General features: G+C 33.3%; 1 protein-coding gene across 4 annotated transcripts in view; it reads right to left on the reverse strand.

Moving 5' to 3' along the window:
* TBC1D32 (TBC1 domain family member 32) overlaps positions 1 to 22299 on the reverse strand; it is a 203767-nt gene that overhangs the window by 20931 nt on the left and 160537 nt on the right. For 3 of the 4 annotated variants that reach the window (XM_086707707.1, XM_086707705.1, XM_086707706.1), the window contains 4 exons: positions 8209 to 8278; positions 6137 to 6252; positions 5230 to 5384; positions 1113 to 1253 (listed from right to left, as the gene is read on the reverse strand). In XM_086707707.1, coding sequence (XP_086563833.1) covers positions 1113 to 1253; positions 5230 to 5384; positions 6137 to 6252; positions 8209 to 8278 — 482 coding nt within the window. The remainder of the gene's footprint in view (positions 1 to 1112; positions 1254 to 5229; positions 5385 to 6136; positions 6253 to 8208; positions 8279 to 22299) is intronic. The other variant, XM_086707708.1, reaches the window with a different exon arrangement.

The raw sequence follows: 22299 nt of genomic DNA on the forward strand, positions 1-22299 counted from the left end.
ACTAAAATGAACAATTCATGAAACAAGATGTTGGCAAGGATGTGGAGAAAGGGGAACACTTTTGCACTGCTGGTGTGAATGCAAACTGATGCAGCCACTCTGGAAAACAGTATGGAGGTTCCTCAAAAAATTAAAAAATTGTACTACCCTGTAACCCAGCAATTGCACTACTAAGAATTTATCCAAAGGATATAAAAATGCCGATTCAAAAAGGCACATGCATCCCACTGTTTATAGCAACACTATCAACAATAGCCAAATTATGGAAAGGCCCCAAATAGCAACTGATTGATGAATGAATAAAGAAGATGTGGTATATATGTGCAATGGAATATTACCCAGCAATTAAAAAGAATGAAATCTTGCCATTTGCAACAAAATGGATGGAACTAGAATGTATTAGGCTAAGTGAAATAAGTCAGAGAAAGATAAATATCATATGATTTCACTCATATGTGGAATTTAAGAAACAAAACAGATGAACACAGGGGAAGGGAAGCAAAAATAAGGTAAAAATAGAGATGGAGACAAAACATATGAGACTCTTAAATACAGAGAAATGAGGGTTGCTGGAAGGGTGCTGGGTGGAGTGATGGGCATTAAGATGGGCACTTGTTGGGATGAGCACTATGTGTTATATGTAAGTGAGGAGTCACTAAATTCTATTCCTGAAACCATTACTACACTATATGTTAACTTTTTTGGATTCAAATAAAATTTAAAAAAAATTTAAAGAAGATACAGTATCTCTAATAGCAGACACCCAGTGTTAAGAATTCTTACCCTTAGTTACCTTACTTAATCCTTAGATTAGCCTTATGAAGTAGATATTATCTACATTTAAAAGCCTACATGTCATAGACTTCCAGAATGTCTATGTCCTTGAATAGCTATTCAAAATCTGAATGCTAGGGATCTACTGTAAAGAAAACTATGTATTATAACAGACCTAGGGGGAAAAAGTCAGTGTAGATATTTAAACATAAAGGTATGAATACTTACAAAAGTGATCTTATTAATTTAAATGTATTTCCTATATTTGGTGAGAATTTAATTTTCTTTTAAGACCCTGAGATCTGGGATTTGAAGAAACATTCTTTCCTATGGATTACCTGGGATGGTGCAAAACCAGACATGTGAAAAGCTGAAAACACAAGTGGCACCTCCACCTTCAGGAGCATTTCAATATAATGAGTGCTGCAAAAGTATATCGGATGGATGCCAGATTCTATAGTGTCAGCAGGTAGGTACCTCTGCATAAAAAAGAGACATTGAGAATTAACGAATATGCGACTAATTTAAAATAATATAACCAACTTACTTAAATCTCTTGCTTTGAGTGGCTACTTCAAAATTAATATGGTGGCACAAGTAGTTACTGCAAAGATTATAATTATGCAAGTTAAAAAGTCAGAATGTTAAACACTGTAGAAAGAATAAATCTCAATAACGGCAATGTGATATACTTTCCAAGACAAAGCAATGAAGTTAATACTGTAATTCGATGCCTTGTGGAATGAAGGGGATGAGTGTTGCATGAAAGAATAAATGTATGAGTACACGAGTAATAACGCTTTATATTTTAAGAGTGAATGTATTTTAATATGCTTGCTATCCTTGGCTTTGGCCAGTAATTCTATAACATTAAAAAACTTTAGTTTGTCAGCTCTTAGGAATATTTGCATAGCCTCCTTTTTCTAAGATAATGCTATATAACCCAAATCTGAGCTTGAGTTACTAATAACTGAAATTGGGAATTCCGTAAGAAATTTATCTCTAAAACAGAACAAGGCATAATGCATTACCATCAAAGTTTTTGGGCCAACTACCTTATATGTATGTATATAACAATTTCTATAATAATTACATATTACATAATTTATATATTTTATATTTTACATTTACTTATATGTCCATTTATATATGTGTGGATATATACACACACACATTTACAAACTTGCATTTTTGGCTATTTCTTCATGAAGTTAGTTATTTTTTTAATTTGTCTCTTAAGTAAAATTTATGCCATCATGAATGCTCTATAATATTTCAATGATTGTTATCACAAATTCAGTATCTAACCACAGCATTTTTTAAACAAAGAATAAACTTGGAGATATCATTTTGTGTCAAGAAAAACTGTTAGACTACCAAGTATATGCTATAAACTTATACTAAAAATTTATATTCTAATTAGTTCTGAAGAATACATAATTAAGAAACTTCCTGAAAGGCATTTTTATGTTCTTAGCTTTACTGGGTAACTGTAATAAGAGAAAATCCTTTTAAATTAAAACAAATGAAACTTACGTATAACAATTACATACAAGTTAAGATAAGGGTTTCTTTCAAACTTTATTGCTAAAGTGCTTTTAAGGATTTAGGTTTGAGTTATACTAAAATTTCTGATACCAGTGAGGTGGTTTATCAGTGTCATCAGCATAAATTACAATTTACCATTTCACATTGCATAAATATATATTTATAGGAATACATATGTAGAAATATGAGAGGTTCTTAGAGATACCTCACAGTACACAAGAAAACATTAATTTTATATACTGATTACTGGAGACATATTATAGCATATTAAGTGGACATCTCAGAGTCAACTTCAGATGAATGTCTAGTAAAGAAATTATCTCTTTTGAATAGTTAAAAATAATATAAACTGAGAATTAGTATCCTTTAACTTACCTTCTTTTATGAAATATATGTGTTTTATTAATGACTATTTGTACAGTAGAATTAATGAATCTAATAAATAGCAAAATATCAACTTACACATGTAATTTTCAATGCAAGCATAGGTAATCATTTTCTGAATATATGCATAATAGTAGTGTAAGAAATGTATGCATAAATATCATTCTTATACAGTATCTTTTTTTTTTTAATTTTAATTTGTTTATTTTGAGAGAGCAGGGGAGGGGCAGAGAGAGAGAGAGGGAGTCACAGAATCTCCAGCATCTCTGAGCTGTCAGCACAGAGCCTGAAGTGGGGCTGGAACTCATGAACCATGAGATCATGACTGGAGCCGAAGTCGGATGAAGTCGGATGCTTAACCAACTGAGGCACCTGGGCGCCCCTATAGTATCTTTCCTATGTTGCATTGAAAACAATGTATCTGGAGTTGGTATGTTTTAGAGTCCTGCCTGATTTCAGTTTTATGGAATAAATGCTATTAGAGCACAATATCACTGTTATGTTAAAAATAATGTGTTACAAAATACTTTATAGACTCAAAACAAAAATGCAACTTTATAAAATTATGATTTAAAAAAGTTGACTGGTGATATTTAACAGTGTCATGATCTAAACACTAAACTAGATGGGGCGCCTGGGTGGCGCAGTCGGTTAAGCGTCCGACTTCAGCCAGGTCACGATCTCGCGTTCCGTGAGTTCGAGCCCCGCGTCAGGCTCTGGGCTGATGGCTCAGAGCCTGGAGCCTGTTTCCGATTCTGTGTCTCCCTCTCTCTCTGCCCCTCCCCCGTTCATGCTCTGTCTCTCTCTGTCCCAAAAATAAATAAACGTTGAAAAAATAAATAAATAAACACTAAACTAGAATAACTAAGACTAGGGGAATGCAGGAATCATTTTCAAATATTTGACATGAAAATGTATGATTAGATTCAAATTCCATACTCATTATCAAAAGATTTCTCATTTGTAAATGTAAGAGTGGAATTTTTAAAAAGTTTTTATTTAAATTCTATTTAGCTAACATATAGTGTAATATTGGTTTCAGGAATAGAATTTAGTGATTCATCATTTACATACAACACCCAGCGCTCATCACAAGTACCCTCCTTAATACCCATCACCCATTTAGCCCCTCCCCCACCCACCTCCCTCCATCAGCCCTCAGTTTGTTCTCTAGACTTAGAAGTCTCTTATAGTTTACTTCCCTCCTTTTTCCCCCTCCCCTATGTTTTTTTCTTAAATTCCACATATGAGTGAAATCATATGGTGATTATTTTTATCTGACTGACTTATTTAGCTTAGCATAATACATTTTGGGTCCATCCACATTGTTGCAAATGGCAAGATGTTATTCTTTTAGATGGCTGAGTAATATGCCATTATAGGTAGGTAGGTAGGTAGGTAGGTAGGTAGGTAGGTAGACAGACAGACAGACAGACAGACAGACAGGTAGATAGAACCACATCTTCCATCAGTCAATAGACATTTGGGCTCTTTACATAATTTGGCTATTGTTGATAATGCTGCCATAAACATTGGGGTGCTTGTGGAATATCTAAGATTTTTAAAACTCAAATTCTGGTTAACAGAAGGAAAATAGTTTCATAGAGAAAAACCAGTACATACTCTTTTGCCATTTGCTTCAGCCTACTCATGTAAGCAAACTTCTCATTATGCTGAAAAACTAGAGCTAAACATTCTTATTCAGGAATTTCATATAGCTATTTCAAGCATAAAATTTTTAAATTTCAATATTTATAATGTATTCCTCCTTGATGTTTTGCTTTTATTTTCCTTATCACAAATATATACTGTAAAAACACATAATATGTGCTTTTATTTAACTCCACATACTTTCCAGCTCCCTTAACTTATCCCTGGGTGCCATGTGATTGCATTGTCCACATGCTCTATGTCATAAAAACGGTTTGTGAAGTATTAGCCTATCTTATATAGTAGATAGTTTCCTCAAGTTGGAATCTTAATGGCAGTAAGTAAAATAAAATACAGAAATATTGGTAAATTTAGGAACACTCTTACCTCTAAACTCCAAGATCTCATGAAGCTAGTAAAATCCTTTAAAATACACTATAATACCCTCAATCAAAACTCATCACAGATTTACAAAATGTATAGTTTTTTCCTCTTGATGGAATACACTGATAAGTTTGACTTATTTTCTTACACCATAATTTAACTGATTCTTTCTAACAAAGCAATAGTAAAAAATCCATTCAATAGTTCTTATTATATATATATTTTTTATAATTTACTAAATCATAAGTTTAAAATTTAATCATCCATCTAGTATCACTAATCTTTCATGCAGTTACCATTAGGTAAGACATCAAGTATTTGAGAAAATGTCAAATCTGTAGCTTCAAAGAGAATCAGTCAAAAAGCATTCAGGTAGAAAACGAACATAAATTATTACAGAGCTCTCTACAAACAAGATCCCAACGAATTTAAATGGGATTTGCCTTAAAATTTCACACACTCCTTTCAAAATAGACTAAAAAGTCTTACAGAAATATGTAGTCTTGGCAGCCAAAGGAAAGCAGAGGTCAGAAGCCTGGAGAACTGCTGAAGAAATCTGAATGTTTTCTCTTTGTCCCCGCACATTATCATGAACAAAGAAGATACAAACCAGTCATGGCCAGCATAACTCCCCTGCAGGCAGACTGAAAAGCACAATTAAGGAACTTTTACAATATTTTATCTTAAAAGATGAAATATGAGAACTCCATTAATATTCATTTCCAGGATCCCTGTCAGGAAAGAGGTATTGATACTTAGCCCTCATTTTATCTTCAACCAATTTACAAGCTAATGTACTGTTTACTTACATGTTCAGTGGAGGCCAATGGCACTAGCAAATGGAGAAAAAACTATCTGCCCTGTGGCAACATTTGTTCAAATCATTAAATAGTACCCTTTCTTTCTCTGGTTTAGGTTATCTGCTAAATTACTAGCATAATCAAGTATAAAAAACCCACAAATATTTAGAATTCAGTAATGCAAATGGTTTGTACACTTTTTTTCTCCCTTCAGGTCAAACCTATTTTTGAAAAATAACCAATTCAAGCAAAATGAATGTATGTTCCATTACTATTCTAGATTTACTAAGTCTGGAATATGCTTTTCTAGATACACTAAACCTATTTTTAAAACTTTCTTGTATGTATCTGAAAATACAGCCTAATAACTTTACTCAGTTTAAGATTCAATGAAGAAGACTGAATTTAGTAGTTAATACCCAATCTAATAAAATGCATATTTAAAATACAGAATAGTATAAAGGTACATGATAACAAATCAGTAATATAGGTTAAAGTATTATTTTACTATAAATGTGTTAAGGTCCCCTATCAAAGAATTATGAAAAATACATAAAGAAAGTTCAACTACTGTGAATCCACTCAAAAAAGGATACGAAGAGAAGATTTTATGGGTACTTGCTGCTGTTTCAGGAATCTCTCACAGTGCTTTAAAACCAACGTAAGATCATTTTCTGCACTGTCTTTCAACAGGTTGAGGAACTTGCCATACCTATATTAAAAACCCACAAAACATAAAAACTGAAAAATGTCAGGTCTGCATTGTAAATTCACTTTTTAAAACCTATCAAGAGCAGTCCTCTTCTTGATAGCATAAGTATGCTATACAGAACTTAGTAAAGCTTAACACTCAGTGTATGTTCCTGATAATTATTTTTGGATTAGATAATGATATTTGAATTAGATTATTATATCTGGTAAATGCTGACATTTTAAAGGAAAATAAAACAGTACTGACAGAACAGAATGTAAATACTTAGATGAAAAGAATGCAAGCATTTTTTTCCTGAACTTAATCTAGAACATGTAATGTTGACAGCTTAGACTGACAGAATGTTAACACTGGAAGCAATTTTAGATTTCGTCTAGTCCAGTGGTTCTGAGGGGAGGGTACTTTGTCCTGGGGCCACTTTGGAAATTCACGGGGGTGTTTCTGATTGCATAGTGAATGGGGGCACTACTGGTACTTGGTGAGTGGTGGCCAGGAGGTTAGACATGGGGCAGTCCTGCACAACAGCTTGAAATGGCCTGGCTGTTACTTGCATGGATGAAGAAGCTATTTGTAATTATCTGAAACCAATTCTGTATTATATAAAATCATAAGATGTTTTTTTTCTATATTTTTTATTATAAATCGAATGCAACCATGTGCACATCAGAGGAAGGAAGTACTTTCATTTCAAGCCTAAAACTTGTTCACCATTCTGGAAAGTTACTTTGCCAGTGGCAAAACTCTACTAGAGGTATTTGAAGCACCAAAATACTGTCAGTCTCTATTTACAGCTGCCAAAGTTACAATGACTATTTGGTTGACAGCTATGTCATATACTGCAGGTGTGTACAAACATTTCATTACAAAGTATTTTCCATTCACTTCTTACCAATAAGACATTGTACTGAATTAAAAATATATATATATATGACTAGCCTGCTTATATTATCTATAGATTCCATTTCAGAATAGAAACTGGACATTACAAAATAAAAAGCAGATAGAGGACAAAACAATTAATTATATGCTTTATGTGATACAGATGGATGAGCTAAAATTACTTTAATACATTTCATTATAATTTCATTATGTTACGTATTTATGAAAACATTCTTTTTAAAAGCTTCCACATGCATCCTTTTTATACTTGATTCTAAAGATTACCCACTGAAGTAGGAGGGAACTGTCAAGATCTCCATTTAATAAGCAAGAGAGAAGACTTAGTCCTTAATTCCCAGTCTGCCATTTAGTTTCTTTTGAAAATTACAATTTGAGTACTAAAAATTCAAACTACTATAATTGGCTTATTCATTTTTAACTTCTGTGTCTATCCTTAAGGTACTTTTGTACTCATCACCATAGTTTAACAATTAAAATCTACCATATTTTAGGGGCACCTGGGTGGCTCAGTCAGTTAAGTGTCTGACTCTTAGTTTTGGCTCAGGTCATGGTCTCACTGTTTTCGTGAGTTCAAGCCCCACGTTGGGCTCTGCACTGGCAGCACAAAGTCTGCTTGGAATTTTGTCTCTTCCTTTCTCTGCCCCTCCCCCACTCACACTGTTTCTCTCTCTCTCTCTCTCTCTCTCTCTCAAATAAACTTAAAAAAAAAAAAAAAACTACCATATTTTAGAAAATGGCATGATTGCGCTACCAAAGTGCTGATTTTTACAATACTCTTTTTTTTTTTTTTTTTTTTTTTTGGTAAAAGCCAGGAGTCATAGAGGCTTAAATATACTGTAATTAGCCTCTGAAGTGATAATGAACCATAAATGATGTACTGGCAGAGGTAATTTAATCATATGCCAATATCCTCAAAACAAAGTTATTATTTTCTGAATGATAGACTCTGCATTTAAAGTACACAAAATAGTTGGTTGTTAAATACTATTAAGCACATATCAGGTAGATAAAACAAATTCTAGAAATGAGCAAGGGAGATATTTCCCTGTAATATACCTGACAGTCATTTTAATGCCAAGCTGCTGCACAGATGAAAGACTTTCGTTCTTCACATTTGCATCAGTAGCTAAACACAAAAGAAAACTGGGTTATAAAAATGTATAAAAGTCTGCATAATAATCACAGTTTAATTGCAAATTGATGAAAGTAATATTTTTACATATTTTAATGTGAATTTTGAAAACACTGATGAATTTGTTCTTTTAAGAGCTGTCAGTTATATTTTCAAAGAAATTAATAAGAAACTTTACAAATAACTTTTCTCCTATAAAAATCATTTAAAAGCATATTAAATACAAACAACTAATTGTAGTTTTAAAGCAGCCTATTTTTACTCGAATCTCAGAACACAAAAGGTGTTAACCCAAAAATGATCTAGGATATTGTACTATAATCAAGCACTGCATATATAAGATTTTGAATTACAAATATGTATAAGTATGGCTGTTTACCTCTTAAAGATTTAAGTCAAGAAGGAATAATCAGTTACTACTTATAATGTATAACAATATATGAGGGTGGAGTGAACAAGGTTCTTCCAGCAGGTGCATTTTCTTTGTGATGGAGGAGTTGTGGTCTACCAAAAGTGAAGGGGCTGTCTGGACTACGGGAGAGACTGAAAATTTGGATTAGTTCTGGAGAACACTGGATTACCAAGCTAACAGTGAATGCTCAAAAGCATCACTAGGTAGCGCTAAGGGGTCTAGTGGAAACTTTCAGTTTTTGGCTGAAGAAACTGTAGCATGCATTCAGACAGACACACAATATTAAGGGAACTGTCCAAAATCACATAGTTATCAAGTGGCAAAGAGAACTAAAATCTGGGTTTCTCATACTCATATCGGTGATTTTTTTTCCTCCCATTACACACTGGTGCATCTCATCCTATCAATATAATCTACTTAACTTGTAGACTCATTCACTCCTTTTAATACACCCTTTTGGATAAAGTAACTTGCATTACCATGCTAGAAGCTGTGGGGGCTACAAGATAAATCATACATCATGCCCTAAAAGAACTTCCCACGTAGTGTCAGAGATAAAATTCATATATAGGTAACTCTGATAAAAATGTTTTAAAGTACTAAGTGGAACAAGAATGGTACAGATAGAGAGTTATGTGAATTCAGAGAGAGAGATTAGGAAGAAGCGGCATTTAAACTGAACCTTAAAATATGGTTAGGCTTGAGATCTACAGACGTAAGGAAGAGAAACAAATTAAACATCACTGTTATCAAACATCTACTCATTGGACCAGCAATAATTCATCTTTTAACACTCTTAGAGGTAAGGTACATCTAGAAGCATCTCCTAGTTTGCCTAGGACTAGAGTGGTTTTAGCACTGAAAGTCTCATGCCCTCATAGTCCTAGCCAAACCAGAGTGGTTTATCACCTATGTAGAGTGGCAATTTTCTTAAAAAAAAAAAAAAAAAAAAAGATAAAATACCAATGTGCTCTGTTAATTTCTTGACAAGCTACACCTGAGTTTTTCTTATTTAGATCAGAACACAATCTTAGCAGTATTGTTATATTTTGCCTATAATGATAGCAGTTAAGCTACTTTTTATGTATCTTAGAATTCCTCCCTATTTATAACTCTAACTTTACTAATAGATGTGCATTCTAAATATACAGATTGCTAAGGACAGCTCTGCCCCATTTGTATAAGCCAGTAATTCTGCCTCCTTCTCTTAGAAAAAAAAAAAAAAATGAGTTTTCATTACTTGACGCCAAAAACATATATGTCACAAATTATTCTCACTCTCACAAAATGGTCAATTTTTAAAACTATTAATCATCATTCATCATGTTCACCATAATTTTAAGTTCTTAGTATTATCAATGGCATTTAAAAAGAAACCAGCCATACTTTAAGCATCATTTTTAATGTCCCCTACAATATAATCAGGTTAAATTCATTTGGACAGTGACCAGGATGTTCTTTCTATGTCAGTACCTGAATCTAACTCCTGGTGATCCTATATTTTATTAGCAATTGTATTTCAGTTTCCCAAGTTTAAATAACATAAAACTTTAGTGCTGTAGTGTTGGTGACACTGGCTGACTTTATAAAATTCAAGAAGTTTCAGTAAAATAAATATTTTGGTTTTATATATTTTTAGAACCATGAAATAGACCTACCTCCAATCAACTATCATAATGGGAGATTATAAGATTGATTTTTTTTTTATTAGTAAGCTATCAAATTTTCTTTAGGTATACCTTATATTCAAAGAAATATAATTAAGTATATAGTTTAATTAGTTTTGACAAATGCATACAAGCTGTATAACCGACATCCCTCTAAGATGTAGAAAATTTCCCTCACCTAGAAGTTCCTCATGCTCCCTTCCAGCCAATTCCTGCATATCCTTCTTCCCTAAACTAGCTACTATTCTGATCTCTTTCACTGTTGGTGTAGCTCTACTTAGAACATCATATAAATGGATTCACAAGTATATACCCTTTTATGTTTGTTTTTATTTCACTTAACACAGTGTTTTGAGATTCATTCCATACTGTTGCATGTTACCAAGTTTTTTTTTTTTTTTTAATTACAAGTAGTATTCCATTATATAAAATGCTGAAATTTGTTTATTCAATGTATATCCTGAAATTTATTTTTATTTTGGGACACACGTGTTTCTTTTTTCAGATTTTAATTTCCATGAATAAAGAGCTCTGAACATTCTTGGACAAATATGAAAGGTGAGCTATCACCTCAGGCCTATCAGAATAGCTAAAAGACAAGAAAGAAGTGTCAGCAAAAATGTGGACAAAAGGAACCTTTGTACACTATTGGTGGGAATATAAATTGGTAGCTATGGCAGAAAACAGTAGAGAGGACTCCCCCCGCAAAATTAAAAATAGACATATCATATGATCCAATAATTCCACTATTGGGTATTTACCCAAAGAAAATTAAAACATTAATTCAAAAAGATACCTGTACCTCCATTTATTGCAGCATTATTTACAGTAGGCAAAATATGGAAGCAACCTAAGTGTCCATCAACAGATGTATGAGTAAGGAAGATGTGGTGTATATCTGTACATACGTACATACACATGCACGTACACACACACACACACACACACACACACACACACACACAGAAAAGATTACACAGCCATAAAAAAGGATGAGATCATGCCACAGGTGACAACATGGATGGACCTAGAGGGTATTATGCTAAGTGAAATAAGTCAGACTAAAACAAATACCATATGATTTCACTCATATGTGGAATCAAAAAAAAAAAAAAAAAAAGAAAAAAGAACAAACAACAGAATCAGTCTTATAAATACAGAAAACAAACGGTGCTTGCCAGAAGAGAGGGTGTTGAAGTGTTAGGCAAAATGGGTGAAGGGGAGTGGGAGATATAAGCATCCAGTTATGGAATGAATAAATCATGGGGATAAAAGCCACAGCGTAAGAAATACAGGTGATGATACTGTAATTGCAATGTATGGGGACAGACAGTAGCTATACTTATAATGAACAAAACATAAGGTATAAACAATCAAATCACTATGTTGTACACCTAGAATTAATGTAACATTGTGTGCAAACTATACTCAAAAACAAAACAAAATGAAATAGTAAAGTTCTTCAGGCTGAAATGATACTATGAATACACAGATACACACACGTACAAGAGTACAAGATAATGTAAATATATGGGTAAATATAAAATAATTTTGCTCGTTTCCTAATTCAGTTAAAAATAATTGACTCAAGGGAAAAATAATGTATAAAAGTAAAATGCATGGAGAAAATAGCACACAGGAATGACAAATGGAAATATGCTTTTTGTAAGGTTCTTATGTGAATAACATAATATTAATTCAGGGTAGACAAAAATTATCAAAATTATATATAGAAGCTTAAAATATCAATAATCATGTAAATGGACTAAAAACAATCAATGGCAGAAATTCTCAGACTGAATTAAAAACAGAAAGCAAGATACAACTATATGCTATATGTTTTAGGATGCCCTTAAACTGAAAGACATGATAAAGAGTGGGAAAACATATCCTACCAATACTAATCGTAAGAAAGCTGAATGTCTACATTATTGCCAGAAAAAATACACTCTAGGACAAAGAGTATTAGAGATAAGATACTTTTTTTTTAAAGAATAGCATGATCAATATATCAAGAAGAAAAAGCATTACTAAGTATGTATTTACCAAATTGGAAAGCTTTACAATACATGAAGCAAAAACTAAATAATTAAAGGGACAAACAGATAAACATAAAATAATAAAGAGACAGCTCAACACTACTGTATCAGTATTTGGTACCAAAAACAGACAAAAATTTAGAAATTATCTAGAAAATCTGAACAGCATGACAGAACTAAATTGTCCTTATCGGTTATTTATAAAACACTACAACCATCAGCTCCAAAATATACATCCTTTTCATTTGTCAATGGAACATTTACTAAGACAGAACATTTATTAGGCCATAAAAAGTTTCAATAAATTAGAAATAAATTAAATTATACAGAGAATATTCTCTAAATACAGAAGAACTAAAATAGAAACCAATAACGAAAAGATATCTGGAAAATCTCCCAACACTTGAAAGTTAAGCAAAACACTGGAAATTGAGGTCAAAGAAGAACTAGCAAGCTAAATTAGAAAATATTTTCAATGTAATGATAATTAAGACCTATCTAAACATGCATTGGGAGGCAACTAAAGCACTGCTTAGGGGAAATTTTATAGCTCTATCTACTTATATTAGAAAAGAATAAAGGTTTAAAGTCAGTGATATAAACTTCTATCACAGAAGCTAGAAAAAGAGGTGGAAATTAAACCCAAAGTCAGTAGAAAGAAGGAATAAAATATAATACAAACCAATAAAAGAGAAAATAAAGAAGTACAGAGTATATCAATAAAACCAAATTTTAGTTCTTTGAAAAGATCAATAATATTGACAAAACTCTACACGGCTTATAAAGAAAAAAAGAGAGAAAACACAAATTATCATTATCAAGAATAAAAGATAAAATATCACCATAGATCTTACACACCCAAGAAGACAGCAAATCTGTGAAGAGTCTTACATTAATTAATGAAATTGAATCAATATTTAAAAAGCATACCATGAAGCAAACTCAGACCCATATGGTGTCACTTAACTAGTTAATTGTATCAAATAATTAGTAACAATCTTGCATACTTATAAGCACAGCATAACCATGACCCCAAAAGATGCAAAGACATTAAAGAAAACTAATGACTAATATTGCACATGAATATAAATAGAAAAAATATTTAAAAAATATTAGCCAAATTCAGCAATATATTAAAAGAATAAAGTATCATGATTAAGAAGAGTTCATCTGAAAAATGCAAAGTTAGTTTAACATTCAAAAATCTATCAAATCCATCCTTTCCCCTAAGAATAGGAACAAGCAAATTGTATACTCCTACTTATACACTTAATTCTTGACAAAATGTACAAAATAATTCAACGAGGTAAAAAGATTTTCAATTAATTGTGTGGGAACTAGATATCAGGGGGAAAAAGGTGTAAACTCTTACCTCATACCACATAATGAATAACTCAAAACAGATTATAAACCTGCAGTTAAAACTATAAAGTTTTAACCTATGAAGTATAGAAGACTATTTTTATGGCCTTAATGTAAACAAAGATTTTCTGAACAGAACCCTGAAAGTACTGCCCACAGAAGAAAAATTGGTAAGTTGGACTTCATCAAAATTTGACTTTATTTTTCAAATTTTTATTTAAATTCTTGTTAGTTAACATATAGTGTAATATTGGCTTCAGGAGTAAAACTTAGTGATTCATCACTTACACAGAACACACAGTGCTCAACACAAGTACCCTCCTTAATACCGAATACCATTTAACTTATTCTCCACCTATCTCCCCTCCATCCACCCTCTTTGTTCTCTATAGTTAAGTCTCTTATGGTTTGCATCTGTTGTTTCCCCCAAGTTATTAATTTTTTTTTATTTTTTTAAAGTTTTTTTTTTTTTTAACGTTTATTTATTTTTGAGACGGAGAGAGACAGAGCATGAACGGGGGAGGGGCAGAGAGAGAGGGAGACACAGAATCGGAAACAGGCTCCAGGCTCTGAGCCGGCAGCACAGAGCCCGACGCGGGGCTCGAACTCACGGACCGCGAGATCGTGACCTGGCTGAAGTCAGACGCTCAACCGACTGCGCCACCCAGGCGCCCCCCAAGTTATTAATTTTAACCATTCTGACAGATGCAAAGTGGTATCTCATCATGGTTGATACGGATTTCCTTGATGATCAGTGATATTGAGCATCTTTTCATGTGTCTGTTAGCCATCTGGATGTTTTCTTTGGAAAAATGTTCATGTCTTCTGCCCATTTCTTAACTGAAATATTTATTTTTGGGGTGCTGAGTTTGATAAATTCTTTATAGATTTTGAATACTAACCCTTTATCACATATCTCATTTGTAAATATCTTCTCCCATTCTGTAGGTTGCCTTTTAGTTTGGTGATTGTTCCTTCACTGTGCAGAAGCTTTTTATCTTGATGAAGTTCTAATAGTTTGCATTTGCTTTTGTTTCCCTTGCCTCTGGAGACATGTCTAGTAAAAAGTTGCTGCCTGTGTTCTCCTCTATGATTTGATGATTTCCTATCTCACATTTAGGTCTTTCATCAATTTTGTATTTATTATTGTATATGGTGAAAGAAAGTGGTCCAGTTTCATTCTTCTGCATGTTGCTCTCCAGTTGTCCCAAAACCATTTGTTGAAGTAACTGTCTTTTTCCCATTGGATATTATATCCCACTTTGTCAAAAATTAGCTGCCCATATAGTTGTGGGTCCATTTCTGGGCTTTCTATTCTGTTACATTGATCTATGTGTCTGTTTTTGTGTGAGTACCATACTATCTTGATGACTACAGCTTTGTAATACAGTTTGAAGTCTGATGCCCCCAGCTTTGCATTTGTTTTTCAAGATTGCTTTGGCTATTCAGGGTCTTTGTGGTTCCATACAAATTTTAGGATTGTTTATTCTAGCTCTGTGAAAAATGCTGGTCTTATTGGTAGGGATTCCATTAAATGTGTGGATTGCTCTGGGCAGTATAGACATTTTAGCAATGTTTGTTCTTCCAATCCATGAGCATGGAATGTTTTTCCATTTCTGTGTCATCTTCAATTTCTTTCATAAGTGTTCTATAGTTGTCAGAGTACAGATCTTTCACTTCTTTGGTTGGGTTTACTCCTAGGTATCTTATGGGTTTTGGTGCAGTTGTACATTGGATCAATTCCTTGATTTCTCTTTCTGCTTCTTAAAGGTGGACTTTCATTCATCAAAAGACACCATTAAGGAAATAACTAAACAGGCTACACAATGGAAGAAAATACCTGCAGTATAAATTAGATAAAGGATCATATCCATAGTCTATAACCACCACCTATAACTCAAACATAAGAAGTCATGAAACCCATATAAAAATGTTGAGGTGGATAGGAAACAAAATACTTGGATAGACATCTCAAAAGAAGAGATGTATCCAACACCATTAATCATCAGGAAAATGTAAATTAAAACCACATGGAGATACTACTACACACCTACTAAAATAGCTAAAATTTAAGACTGAAAATACCGAGTGTTGGTAAGAATAAAGTGCAATTGGAACTGTCATACACTGTTGGTTAGAGTGTAAAATGGTACAACTATTCTGGAAAATGGTTTGGGAATTTTTCATAACATTGAACATACTTCTCTCTATGAATTCCACTTATCTAAAAGATTGATTTTTATAAACTATTACCAGAACAATTTTTACTTAGACAATAATGCTTAGAATTCTAGTACATATAAAATTGGACTAAACATGAGAAATATTTATCTTCATCTACATATAGATCTGTGTGCTTATAATACTAATGTTTCTCTTTTGAAAGTATAATACAGCTAAATATCTTAATAGTAGGAGGAGTGTACAGTGGGCTAAGGGTACTAATAAGGAGCATTCCTGATGCTATCGAATTCTGTACATCAGGGTAACTTCTAGCAGAGGATGCTGACATCTGTATCAGTGAAGAATGGAATAGTTAAGGATCAAGGTGAGTGAGTTACCCAAAAGGACTATGATACTCCATGTTATATGAGGTTCCGGTTCTTAGTTCTTCCCCATATAAGGAAAGAGTACTTTCAGAGTGATCTAGCTGCCTGCCTGAGGAGTCCTTTTACCTCTTCTGGGATTGTGTAAATAATTTCCCCGATCTATGCCTTTTCTAAAAGTTTATGATGCTGTATATTGAGTAAAAACTGAATTCTGCACATTTCAACAGATAATTGTTCCCAATTATGGCTGTTCATCAAATTTCTCTCAGCCTTTTAAAAGTAAAGATAAACAGACTCCACTCCAGACTACTGAAGGAGATTGCTAAGAGTAAATGTCCAGTCATTTGTATTTTTAAAGACCGCTACAGCTTATTCCTTGTGCACTGAACTGGAGATCAACATTTAAAGGAAAAAAGGTGAAATTTAGCTACAGTTAAAATTGGACAGGAATAGTCCACCACACAAATTTCATTTTTAAGAATGTAGTAGTTAAATAATCAAAGAGGCGTTTAAATGAGAATATGGGGGAGGGTATTAAACATACCAAAACAAACATCAAATACCCATTCTAAGAAAACACTAATAATAGAGCGCCTCGGTGGTTCAATCAGTTAAGCATATGAATCTTGATTTTGGCTCAGGTCATGATCTCATGGTTCGTGAGCTCAGGACCTACATCAACTCCATCCTAACCATGGAGCCTGCTTGGGATATTCTCTCTCCCCTCTCTCTCTCTCTGCCTCACCCCCTACTCGCACATGTGTGTGCACGCTCTCTGGCTCTCTCTCTCTCAAGATACATAAACATTTAAAAAAAAACCCAATAAACGAAAACAGTAATATTAAATACACATAGGTGACATTAGTGTGAATAAAACCCCATTGAAAAAAATAAAGTTTCAAAACAGGAATAAAGAAGTCAGAAAATAGTTAACTATTTACTAAATATTTTATTTACAGAGCCACTTCAATTTTAAATTTATTTGATATATGACAACTTGACAAACACAAATGGATCTTGGGACTACAAAAGTTCACTGAAATAATCTTTTGTTATATGCAACCTGGACTAAATACAATTTATGAAGCAATAATTAAAATCCTCAGAAATAAAACAAAATTGATGGGGTAAAATAAAATTCAATGATAAAAATATATGTCTTCAGGGGATTCTGATGTATCACTGGTAACCAATGACTTATTGAAACATGCGCATCTATGTGTGAGATACATAATAGGTGCTTAATAAACACTGAGTGAATGAGTAGAAAAATGAATAAATGAATGAACAAGAAATTATACTTCATATCAAATGGAGCAAGGTAGAGATGGAAATGGATATGGATTTAAAAATATTTTCTGTATATTGAAATTAAGTAACAAATGGACGATATAGTTCCTACTCCCTGGAGTCACTATGAAAAACATGTTGCTGATAAAAAATCAACCAATGACACCTGTAGCATCATAGTTACCCTACTTAATGTCAATTCAGTCACAGTATTAACTATTTGAAATAACCAATCAATTTAATTGTAAATACAATGGTCTCAGAACAAAAAGAGTTGGAAAAATTGGCTTAATATTGACTGAAATTGCTCACTCTGGTAATGAATTATGTTCTGTTTTTGGTTTGCAAGCTAGCACACACAGCAGTAGAAGATATGAAATCTATTCTGCTTGGCACTTGGCTAATGTTGTGGAAAAAATTAATTTTTAGAAGAGTGAAGAACTTCTCCACTGGAGTACATTTCCATGGTTAGAGAAGCAGTTACCGCTTTGTTGTTTACGGATTCTTCTGAAAGCCCTGCTGTATTTGTTATAAAGTCAAAGAACTCTCACCATCCAAAGGAGTCAACCAATCGGTATACTCTCTCCTACCTCCTTCCTTCCCCAGAGACAGTCTGCAGATCTGTTGCTTCTCTTTTAACATGTGGTTGTAACTATCCATTTATTTCAATTCTTACTGACATAAAATTCAACTTCTTGTGGCCAAGCTATTGTGAGTCTCAGTCTCCTAATTGGTATAATCAGCATTATTTGGGGGGAAAAAAGGAATTTTCTTTCCAGGTCTCTATGCAATGACCCTTTCCTGCAAGTCTCCCTTTCTAGTTTTTTCAGCTGTAATAGCCCAGCAGGCCACACTGATGCCACTCTTTCTGCTCCATTATCACTTCTTCCTCTTATCCTCCATGATGGCACTAGTCAACTCTGATCACTCTTTCCACTGAAAACCTGTGGCACTTAAAACAAAACCCCTCATTTGATAATAACCCAATTTAAATACCATAATTAAAGGCACATTGCCTGAAATAAAATAGTGAGCTGGAAAATATCAGTTTTCTTTATTTTCTCTTACTAAATGCTGCAATTTACTTAATTCATGATTGTATTACTATTTCCCCTCTTTTGAGGACAATGTAATCCATGTTATATATTTCCTTGCAATTATCAAGTGTACTCACAAACATGCTCCCTAAATATAAGACAGAAAAGAGCATATTTGCTGAATGTCCAAAGAAAGTAGAAAATGTGTTTAACTATATATATTAAGGTTAAAAGTATTTTAATAGTCAAAAGGTGAAACAATGCAATATTTTCTGATTTCTTTCCAACTTTTTGATTAAAAGCATAAAGTCCTAACATTAAAAATAATTACTACCTTTAAAGGAATATTTCTCATTTAAAGAAGCAATTACAGTAGGAAAAAAAATCCCCAACTCATTCCAGGGAATTAAACCAAGAAAAAATTGACATCACTTAAGATTTGGAAAGATACCTATATAGATGTACAAACTGCAATTGTGCAGAAATTTGTTCATTCCTTTTTCTTTAAGGGGATAAACGGCTAAACTAATCTGATTTTTCCAGATTTGCAAATTTTATAATGGATTGAAATCCTGAGGGAACTAACAACAGATGGATGATTGTATTATTCTAATTTCAGCTACGTTAGGGTTTAAGCAAGCTGTCATTTTTAAAAAGACAATCAATTTCTCATTTCAAGAAACATGAAAAAAAACAATGAATATATCTATCCAGCATTTGCTTTGAAACATCTTTTATATCAAAACATGGTTTTTATTTATTTAAAGTAAATAGAGTGAAATTTTATAATAGGAAACCATTGATTCACTAGCCAAAACAATAAATGATGAAGGGTAAGGATATCTAAAGCTATGGGAAGAAAATGATGTTAGCAATAAGCTTACCCTATCATAATATATACTGTACAATCAAAAATTAAGAAGCTACCTTATTTTTGGCTGTACTCTAAAACTCCAGTGGACAGCTGTTCAGCAGGAGCCTTTAAAGAATTTAAATTCACATTTGGAGTTTATCTGCCTCGATCATACATCCAAAAAAGCCATCTGAAATCTCCCTCAGCATAATTGAGAAATTTAATACAGGGCAATGAATGTATACATATTGAGCAATTAGTCTGGTTAAGTATTAGATGATTTATAAAACACATCTACAGAAAATGTGACCCAACAATGTGCCAAGGATAGCTGCAGAAATTGGAGATTATACTGAAGACTAGGGAATGGCCCGCAAATCTCCATAATTACCATTTCTTGTTTCCTCTCTTAGTCACAGACATGACCATTAATCCCTGTATGTTTTCACATACATTTCCAGGCTTATTCATAAAGTTATCATTTTCTTCACAAATGGTCTTCTGCAAAATTCTCTTCACAATTTGTTTTCTTTCCTCTGTACTTCAATTGCCTGATTTTAAATGTGATGATTATGCCTACTGCAAAGTGTAGTTATTCATAGGGTTGAATAAAGAACACACATCAAGTACCTCAACATACTACTTAGCTCATAAGAGGTGCTCAATATGTATCAATTCCCTTCATCTACCTAAATTTCTGTTTAATACTACCTTATATTTTCCTCTCATTTCTTTGTTCTCATTTTCTTATGTTCTATTTCACCCCTTTGCCAAACCTGCATTAAAGGTTACTGTGTAAATAATTAGGTGTATGTTCATATGTGTATATGCAATTACCAATATATTTAGAATTGTTATACAGATGTATTTGTGTGAATACAGATAATTATGTTACAGTATATGTATTTAATAAAAATATATCAAATACTATATTAAAGATACAAAGGAGTTTGAGACCTAATGGGATAATTGAAACTAGCCACATACAACAAATATCAAAATAGTAGTTTAAAGTGAATATAATAATGAGCACAGAGGAGGAACATCTACTTAGTAAGAGGGAAGGGAACATTGTAGCTGCAACTTTACAGTTGAGTTGGACATTATCCTATGGGTGTCATGGGAAGAGGAAAGCTCATTCAGGAGGAAGACGCAGAACAAAGGTTCAGTGACATGAATGCACGGGAGGTCTTTGATAGTGGTAATAGAGTCAGAGGGATAGGCTGGCCCAGACTGGAAGCAAATATTTTTAAGTAAATATGATGTACAGTGTCTAACTTGAATAAATAAATGATAATTTCTCCAGCAAACAGAGGAGTCATGCCACCGTAATGAGGAAGAGGAGCAATATCTCTTGATTATCTATTAATCATGAGTCTTTGCTACATCTCTGCTATGTTCACTATCTCTTTGTTTACCAACCCTCCCATTCTGGATATTCACCTTTGGCAGATTTCACTCTACTTCATCCTTTACACAGTCACTAAAATAATCTTCCTAAAGTACAGATGAATCAAGTAAGGCTTCTGCTCAGAAATCTCAAAGGATTTAATCTATTGCCTACTAAAATTAAGACAAACTGATTGACATAATTTATGAAGCCCCCCTCCTTCATTCTTTTAGCCATTCTTTTATTTGTCAAATATTTCTTAATACTGCCATTCTAGTTGCAGAAGATATGATAGATAAGATATGGAAACTACCCTATAGGAGTTTACTGTCACATGAAGAATTAGACATTAAGTCAGAATGTGAGAAAGATATGACAGAGATGCATATTGGCTTTGTATATGAAGCTGATGATTTAGCAATTTATATTTCCAGCTCACATTTTTCCCCTAAATGCTAGATTCAAATATCCAATCCAGTGTAAAAAACATTATCTATTTAAATGTATAACAAGCATTCAAAACATAACATAAAATCAAGCTCTTCAACCCCTCTCTCAAACCTATTTCTCCCCCATATCAGTGTATGATAATCTCATCCTTCCAGTGGTTTGGATCAATAACTTAGAGTCTTTAATTCCTTCCTTTCTCTTACATTCCATAGTCAATCTGTTACTCAATTCTGTTGGCTCTCTAATCAAAATATACCCAGAATCCAAATATTTCTATCTCCCACTGACATCCTCATCCAGACCATTACCATTTTTCACCTGCATCTTCTCAATAGCCTCCTAATCCATCTTCCTGCTTTAGTCCTTTGTCCTCCCTTCAGTCTTTTCTGAACACAGCCACCATGGTGATTTTTGTGTAAATCTGAGCATGTGTTCCTATGTTCAAGATGCTACAGTGACTTTCAAAAGCCCTCTATCATACTTCCCTGTCTGCCTTCAATACCTACAATGCTTCTCCTGTACTTGTGTTCAGACACTCATGTCTCCTTCCTGGTCACTAGCTAGAATTCTCCTCCCCTGAAAATATCTACTTATCTTGCTCCCAACTTCTGCTAGTCTGAACATGATTTAATAATGTAACCTTTGTGCCCAAATAGCACTCTGTAGCCCTCTTCCCTGCTGTGTATTTCTCATTCGCTATCATACTATTTGATATACTGAAACATTTATTTCTTTATTGTCTGTGCTCCCACCAGAAGGCAAGATTTTCTCCTCCTTTCGTTTCCTGCTGTGCTTAAATGCTTAGAAAAATTCTACTAAATACTAGAGAACGATATCCGTTTAATAAACGAGTGTGTATTTGGGTGGGGGAAGGAGAAGTTGGCTGTACTAAGAGTTTAGGGTTCCTGAAAAATAAATAAAAGGCAAGGAGAGAAAGACATGATGCTGGAGAGGAAGAAAAGGGAA

This window comes from Puma concolor, chromosome B2, assembly GCF_028749965.1.
Source record: "Puma concolor isolate L17-30 chromosome B2, mPumCon1.1.hap2, whole genome shotgun sequence".
In the NCBI taxonomy this organism is placed as follows: Eukaryota; Metazoa; Chordata; class Mammalia; order Carnivora; family Felidae; genus Puma; species Puma concolor.